This window comes from Zea mays, chromosome 6, assembly GCF_902167145.1.
Source record: "Zea mays cultivar B73 chromosome 6, Zm-B73-REFERENCE-NAM-5.0, whole genome shotgun sequence".
NCBI classification, from domain to species: Eukaryota; Viridiplantae; Streptophyta; class Magnoliopsida; order Poales; family Poaceae; genus Zea; species Zea mays.
In genome coordinates this window covers 6,033,867-6,042,092 of record NC_050101.1, presented here as the reverse complement: position 1 = coordinate 6,042,092, position 8,226 = coordinate 6,033,867, and the positions used below count along the sequence as shown (strand labels likewise).

The following is an 8,226-nucleotide window of genomic DNA, read 5'->3' as shown; positions in this document are numbered from 1 at the left end:
CTAGCTGTGTCGGGTTGGGTGCACGAGATTTTGATCGGTGGTAGATTACCCGAAAAATATGTAACAAGTTTGAATAGGTTGTTATCATTTCTAGTGTGGTATCCGATTAATTACGGTTGAACTTAAACAAACATGATTTAACGACCATAATACTTGAGAACTGGTGAATTTTATCCATCTTCACACACCTGTTGTTTTTACTATGAACTGAACGATGTACTAGGGCATTTGTTACCAGCTTCTATTTTTCTCCTGTGATGAAACTGCTGCGGCATGCCACATTTTTTGTGATCAATTGAGTAGACATTGCATTAACCGGTAATAGGCAACTCAATTGTGCTTACCGAAGATGGATGATCCTCCTAGCTTTGTGATCGTCAAGAGTGCTGGTGTTAATTCTACTGACGTTATTACACGCATCATCGTATCTGTCGATCGTGGTCTACATCTCATCTTCCTTGGGTCCGGTTGGATAATCAAAATAACATCATTGATCATCATGCATGAACGTACTATCTCCGTCATTGAATATATGTTGTCAGCTAGTTTATTTTTGAACTAAATCATGATAAATAAAAAAGAATATTTGTTGTCAGCTAGTTTATTTTTAAACTAAATCGCGATAAATAAAAAGGAACCGAAGGAATTACGAATTAACGAGTTGGTACGTACGTACAGTGTGAAAGAAGCTAGAAAGGAAGAATTGCTAGCTATAGTATGATGTGCACAAGCTGGTGGAGGGATGAGAGATGATGAGGAGGAAGGTAGGCAGAGCATGCAGCATCAGCAGAGGCCTGAAGTGCACTCCAAGCTAAGGAAGACTACCATACGATACCATACGCTAACGCTAGTAGTATATCTGATTAATTTGTTAGCTGCTAGGTCCATGCTTGAGCAAGCTCTGCTGGTGGCTTGCTAGCTATTTCTATCGATCCAGCAGCTATAGCTATGCATGCATGCAGCAATGGCGGACGATGAGCAGCAGCAGGCAGCAGCATATGCGTGCGTGCCGCCAGGGTTCAGGTTCCACCCGACGGAGGAGGAGCTGGTGGGGTACTACCTCGCCAGGAAGGTGGCTTCCCAGAAGATCGACGACCTCGACATCATCAGGGAGGTGGATCTCTACAGGATCGAGCCATGGGATCTCCAGGTCCAGGGTATGTATGGATGGATGGATGGATGCATGTCCCGATCATATCCATCCCCTACTATCATGCATGGCCCTGACCTGACTAGGTGCGTGCAGAGAGGTGCGGCTACTACGGCGGCGGCCAGGATCAGGAGGAGCCGACGGAGTACTACTTCTTCAGCTACAAGGACCGCAAGTACCCGAGCGGCACGCGCACCAACCGCGCCACCGCCGCCGGCTTCTGGAAGGCCACGGGCAGGGACAAGCCGGTGCTCTCCTCCAGCAGCAGCGGCGTCGTCATCGGCATGCGGAAGACGCTGGTGTTCTACCGCGGCCGCGCGCCCAACGGCCGCAAGACGGACTGGATCATCCACGAGTACCGGCTGCAGAGCAACGAGCACGCCCCCGCGCAGGAGGAAGGATGGGTCGTCTGCCGCGCCTTCCACAAGCCCATGCCCAACCACCACCACCACATGATCAGGCACGCCGCCGCTTCCTGCTGCTACTACTATCCTGCCCCTGCTGCTGCGCCTCCCGCCGCCGGTCTGCCGCCGCATAATGGCCACCTGCACCTCCACAGCCCCTCCGCGGAGTCGGCGGTGGATTGGAACCTGCTGAGCAGCCTGCTACCGCCCGGGCAGCTGGATTTCGTCCATCACACGCTGACACCGCCGCCGGCTTCTTCTCCTTCTTCCTGCTCCACGACGACCACCACCACCACCACCAGGAACAATAACAATGAATGATGCGTGACAAGACATCTTAATTTTTCCAGCTAGCAATCCAAGACGACTGATTATTATATCTACTGTTTTAACCAACCACGCCCACACTACACACTAGCTAGCTTACGTACGTAGCGTATATATATATTTTGCATTGTAGGGTTACTAGGAACTCATCATTTCACGTGTACGAGCTTGAGATCTATCTGGAACTGATATCAGATTGCTTGATCATCAAACAATGAATGTTGTTGCAGATATGCCGAGATTGTCTTGTCTGCCTGGTTAATCCATTCAGGTTTCTCATTTGTCCCTTATTACAGTGATGTTGCAGACTCCATCGATCGGGAATGGATGAATAAAGTACTTCCCCTCCCCCTTTTGTTCCCATGCTATGGTATGGTCCAACACCTCAACGTTCTGCATGTGTTGTGCCTCTTCTTTAGTCAGTGCTCAGGCAAAAGGGCCTCTAGCTGAGTTGGTTAGGTGGTTTTAGTAGCACTCCTCAGGTCCTCGGTTCGACTCCCCGTGGGAGCGAATTTCAGGTTGTGGTTAAAAAAATCCCCTCGTCTGTCTCATGCCAAAGCACATGTCAGGCTCGGTCGTGGTCGTTCTCACATGGGCTTCGATGCCGCTATGTATGGGTGGAGCAGGGGTTCGGGGGTTTTCTCGACCTGTGTGAGAAGGTCTTCTTCTTAATTTAATGCCCGGGGGTTGTCTTACCCCTCGCAGGTCGAGTTTTTTTAAGTCAGTGCTCAGGTTTCTGCTTTCAGGATCTAAGGCTGTTTCTTGATCAATCATAGGATTATGTGTGTAATAAACAACTGCAGCTTTGAGCCTTAAAGCGAACAAAGGACCGATGTACCAGGCAGGAAAGCCCCCCCCCAAACAAGCTCTCTAGGTCAAGGGTCCAATGAGCCGCTGAACCGGTCCGGTGCCCCACTTCAAACGAGACAAGTGCACGGTCTGGTGCACTATTGGATCGATCGGTGCACCTAGAGGGACTTGACTTTATCTAACTTAGGTTTTTCGAGACGGTTTTCACTCCAAACTTCTTAGGAGCCATCGAGTGACACCTAGCACTAGTTTTATGTGTATGTAAGCAACAACACAACACTAGTCGTGCCTTGATCAAGTTACTCATCCACAACCCCTCTTTATATTACGATTAAAATCAAAATGAAGGTCCTAACTCTATATTAAGTGTCACACAATTCCTTCCATGCTTAGGATACGTCACTACAACCTTTTAGGCCTTCTGTGACATAATGATTACGTCACTAATTAGTGTTTATTTGTCACAAGTTATGTTTTGGTGACGTCATTGTGACGAAAAAGCCATCGTCACAGAAGGTGCGTGTTAAATAGAGTACTATGACGATGATCAAAAAATCGGCATAGATTCTATGACGCATACTAGCTTCGTCACTAAATCTATGACATTATATTTCGTCATAATTGCCCCTAAAAACGTCACAATTCGTACTGACATGCATTGCCACGTGGCTAATGGTGATGACGTGGTATGTGACGTGGCAAAACATTTATGACGAAAATTTTTTTCATAGATTCGATGACGTGGCATAATTGTTGTGACGAAGAATTTCATCACAAATTGAAAGGTGTTGGCCGCTTATGTGTCAATACATTTGTGACAAAAAGTTTCGTCATAAAATGTGATGACACGACAAGTGATGTGCTGACAAAGCATTTGTGACAAATATAATCATCATCGCAAGGAATACATCATATGCATTCATATCGTCATAGAATATTACACATCAGAACCAAAATATCATATGAATTTGTTCAACACAAATATTTCATCTAGAAGAGAATAATATAACTTTAAAACATATATCTGCAAATCCTTTAACTTAAAATCCAAAACAAATCCAATAACTTCAACTCAAAGTATTAAACATTAAGCAGAATTGAAAAATGATCTTATAACTTCAAATCTAGAGCTACTGTAACTAGCCACTATAACAGCCATAAGGCTGCATGTCCTATAGTGGTCAACCAGACTTATGATGGAGGCACTTGGCCTCGATTGAAGCTTAATAGTTGACGAAGGAGGTTGTTATTTTCTTCCATCGACCTCTTCATACTATCAATGGTCTCCTGAGATGCTTGTGCTTGAGCCTTCAAGGTTTCCACTTCTTCCCGAAGGCCATCTTTTTCTTGCTTCTCGGTCTCGAGTTCATCCTGAAGTTGTTGAACCTTTGCAGAAACAGTCGTTGTGGAGCTTTTCTGGGATGCAGACTTAAGACCAACATTGCGTAGGAACACACTGGAGCCTGGTAGCACATTAGAAACAACTTCTGTAGGAGATTTTGGTTGTTGTCCATCCTGAATTGGTGCTGCTACCATTTCTTCCATGTCAACCTAATATAAAATTTAAAGGTTATTCATCAATATAGTATACCACAAGTTGCAAGTTGTTAGTACAAACATGAAAGGAAAACAAGCACTTACAATAGCTTTCTGAACATTTTCACTAAAAGGTGAGAATGAAGGTCTTAAAATAAGGTACAGGTAGGTTTTCAAAATAACAATTTAAAATGCATTTTAGATATGAACAGCACTAAAGCATTTAAATAAAACTGTAAATGAAACAATCAGGAACAACTATATGAGCAAACAAAGATGTTTCATTGTGCTTTGGTATACATAAATAGAAACATAGATGTTAGAGTCGATTACTGCATATCTAAATGCTTTAGCAAGCTATATATATATATTAAAATGCTAGAGAGATGTTAGAGTCGATTACAAAAACAGAGATGTTAGAGATGTTAGAATCAAATACAGAAATAGAAAAACAGCAAGCTATACATTCTCTGTTGAAGTATGATATGGCAATCATGAGTTTTCAAGCCTTGGAGGTTGCATCCATCAGCAGTGATGCATGATGCTAGGTTAGAAGCATAACCATCTGGAAACTTTACACTTCTCAAAAAATCATAAAATGCTACCTTTTGATTTTTATCCATTGTATAGGGGGCATGAGGAACCACATAGGAACCTCCATCATGCTTCAAGTGTAAATCTTTTCTTATGCACATGTCTTCAAAATCAAGCCTTGCATTAATACTGTCCTTTGACTTTCCTGGAAGAGCAAGAAATGTACCAAGCAAAGACTCACATATATTTTTTCAATGTGCATTACATCAAGGTTATGGCGCAGCTTCAAATCTGTCCAATATGGCAAATCCCACAGGCACGATCGTTTCTTCCAACATTGACCATCATTTGCATCTCGCTTCCTCTTATTGTTGTTTGGATGTTTCCCTGGTTTAACTTCCTTGACCCTTTCCAATTGCTGCATCAACTCATTGGTACTAAATTGATGCGGCTTCTCACGTTTCTCAATTTGGCCATCATAATCCTTCTTTTTCCTCCATGGATGGTCATGTGGAAGCCAACGTCGATGACCTATATAACATATTTTATTTCTTATTCTTTTAGAGCAAGGATCTTTGTCACAATGTACACAAGCAAAGTATCCTCTTGTAACTCTACCAGACAAAGTGCTCAAACCAGGATAGTCATGAATACACCAGATTACAGCAGCATGTAGATCAAAATCCCTTCTACTCAATGCATCAAAAGTAGAAACACCCAACCAAAGTTGTTGTAACTCATCAACTAGTGGTTGTTGAAATACATCAAAATCTTTTCCCGGACATTCCCGACCAGGGATAAGTAGACACATCATGAAGTTCCATTGCTCCATACATACCCATGGAGGAAAGTTATAAGGGATAGCAAAAACTGGCCACATACTGTAAGAGGAGCTCATTTTGCCAAAGGGATTAAAACCGTCTGTGGCAAGCCCAAGCCTTATATTTCTAGGATCTTCTCCAAACCAATTATGTTTTCTATCAAAGTCTTTCCATGCCTGACCATCAGCTGGATGGCTAAGCTCATTTTCCACTTCTTTCCTCTTCAACTTGTGCCATTGTGCATCCTCAGAGTTTTTTTCTGAAGCAAACATCCTCTTCAATCTAGGAATCAAATGAAAATGCCACAACACCTTCTGAGGGCTCTTATTTCTTTGTTCACCATCTTTCCATCTTGATGAACCACACACTGGGCACTCATTATTTTTTGCATAATCCTTTCGAAACAAAACACAATTGTTAGGACACACATGGATTGACTCATATCCAAGTCCCAATGCTTTAATAGGTTTCTTAGCTTCCTTATAAGATGTTGGTACAAAACAATGTGGGAAAGCCAATGACAACAACTTTAGAATAGCAGAGAAGGCAACATTACTGATCCGGTAACGAGATTTGATATGAAGTAACTTCACTACAAAAGAAAATCTTGTGTATGATCCGCCTGGGTGAAGTTCTTGCTTCATCTCATCCAATACAACTGCAAACATAGAATTTTGTGCACCTCCCTCTTCAGCTCTGAAAAAATCTTGTACCATATCAGGCAATCTATCTTCAGGGTTTTCAGGCCCATTCATACAAACATCCTCATTCATACTATAATGTTCATGTAGATGGCCAGCTTGTTCACTCAGTTTAGCATCCAATTGTTCCTCCCTATGATGTATCCACGTAGTGTATGTGCTCGCCATTCCATGAATATATAAATGATCCTATATCTGTGACTTAGGTTTGGCAAGCCGATTCAAACACTTTCTACATGGACATAGTACCTCCTCACTATCATCAAATCGCTCTGAAATTAACTTCATAAAACCCCTCACTCCTGTGATATATTGCTCGCTAAAAAGCCTACTGTTGATCCAAGATTTGTCCATCTACAAACACAAAAATTTAAAAACACATGTGTTAGATGTATCTTGTTCATAAATTGTGCAAAAAATAATTATTCAACACTTGGCCTACTCATATTTGTGTTTCATGGAATCATGTTTAGCATGGCTAGATGCTCGTATCTGTCTTTCATGGATACTAGTGTCTAAAGCGCGCCCAGCGTGCCTTTTTTATATATTTATAAATTTTCTGGATTAGTTTTTCAATATACTTTGGTGTATCAATGTGTTCTGAATTTCTTAGCTTTTTTAATCCGTTGGCTTGTACCAAAGGCGTTCCTTGCTCTTTTTTAAAGCAATTACATATTATTAGTAGTTATTTTAAACATGTCAGCCTCATGTAATTCTTTGCGTTGAAAATAGAAGGATGACATTGTATGGAGAGTAAGTGATGGCGAACCAATTGGAATTTATGGATGAAGATTTTGAAACTTATCCCCTGAAAGCAGAAGGCAGTTTGTGTGGCGCCTGATGCACTGTAGCTTGGCTGTTAAAATGAACCTGAAGCGTATAGTAGTTCTAACTGACACTATTTGCCTGGTTTGTAAACAATGTGATGAAGGTGGTTACTGAAGTACATAGAAAGCAAAAAATCTTGCATCAACTAGAAATTTGATGATAGGTAGGCGTCTGTGGGCATCTCCTCCGTCAGATTTACAGAAGATTAATAATGACCTGAAGATTAATGGTGACAACACCTTTATCCAAGCTAACAACTCTGAAGCATGGGGTTTTCTGTGTCATGATCTAACATGAGACATGGTTGGTAGGAACGGGAAAGCTGATGGGCATACATGATTGATGCTCTTATATATGATCGTATTTTAGCCTGCTAGAAGGAAATTGGAAATATCGTGTCTCATATATTACAGTTGGAAACGGATTCTATGATGAGGTGCTCCTTGTCTGACATTGACCGCAGTCCATCCGGCGGCCAATACGCAAGCGATGATCCAAAGAAGGATTCTAACTTGCTCCGCCATCAATGAAGTGTCGTGCGCTGAGCCCTTCCTAACGAATGGAAATTTCTGAATGGGATAGTCACAAAACCCTAACAAACAGAAATCCCTGAACAGAGAATGCATGGTGGAAGATGGTAGGTAATACCTCTAGCGAGCAGCAAGATGAACGCGCGCGCAGCAATCGTGGATGGAGGCGCACGTCGTGGTGTCTTTTTTCCCAAACAATTCTTCGTATGGAGGCGCACGTCGTGGTGTCTTTTTTCCCAAACAATTCTTTGTATGAAGATGAACGCGCGCGCAGCCGACCATATAAAGACGACTATCTTCAAGAGCATATCATAATCTGAACTCTATTGCAGTGGTTTGGATCCTTATCTGTATTCGATTCGAAACGTGCCAAGTTCGATCCTTGACTAGGTGTTTTTATTTTTATTTTTTTGTTTTTTAAAGTATTTTTTGAAAGACAGCACCGACACATGCGTCCAAATATGCACATAATACTTGCGCATGTAAAAATAGATTTTACATTATTATTTGTATTAAAATAATAAAAGTTATAACGAAACATGATATGACACACTATATCGTCACAGTTATGGCATAAAAGGGTAC

At 42.0% G+C, this 8,226-nt stretch overlaps 2 protein-coding genes across 2 annotated transcripts; one reads left to right on the top strand and one right to left on the bottom strand.

Annotated features, from left to right (window-relative positions):
• Positions 1-887: 887 nt before the first annotated feature.
• Positions 888-2,076, top strand: LOC100281942 (uncharacterized). The gene is made up of 2 exons (NM_001371800.1): positions 888-1,157; positions 1,247-2,076. The coding sequence occupies exons 1-2, from the start codon at positions 953-955 to the stop codon at positions 1,873-1,875; spliced, it is 834 nt and encodes a 277-aa protein (NP_001358729.1). The 5' UTR covers positions 888-952; the 3' UTR covers positions 1,876-2,076.
• Positions 2,077-3,583: 1,507 nt separating this feature from the next.
• On the bottom strand, positions 3,584-4,355 carry LOC118472148 (uncharacterized). Its single transcript, XM_035959859.1, has 2 exons — positions 4,333-4,355; positions 3,584-4,242 (listed from the first exon to the last, which is right to left on the bottom strand). The coding sequence occupies exon 2, from the start codon at positions 4,234-4,236 to the stop codon at positions 3,883-3,885; it is 354 nt and encodes a 117-aa protein (XP_035815752.1). The 5' UTR covers positions 4,237-4,242; positions 4,333-4,355; the 3' UTR covers positions 3,584-3,882.
• Positions 4,356-8,226: the final 3,871 nt, after the last annotated feature.

Bases quoted from the DNA above. Each gene is read 5' to 3' on its own strand.
- LOC100281942 (NM_001371800.1), top strand. From the start codon at position 953: ATGCATGCAGCAATGGCGGACGATGAGCAGCAGCAGGCAGCAGCATAT. The intron at 1,158-1,246 runs GTATGTATGGAT...AGGTGCGTGCAG, and splicing joins ATGGGATCTCCAGGTCCAGG to AGAGGTGCGGCTACTACGGC.
- LOC118472148 (XM_035959859.1), bottom strand. From the start codon at position 4,236: ATGGAAGAAATGGTAGCAGCACCAATTCAGGATGGACAACAACCAAAA.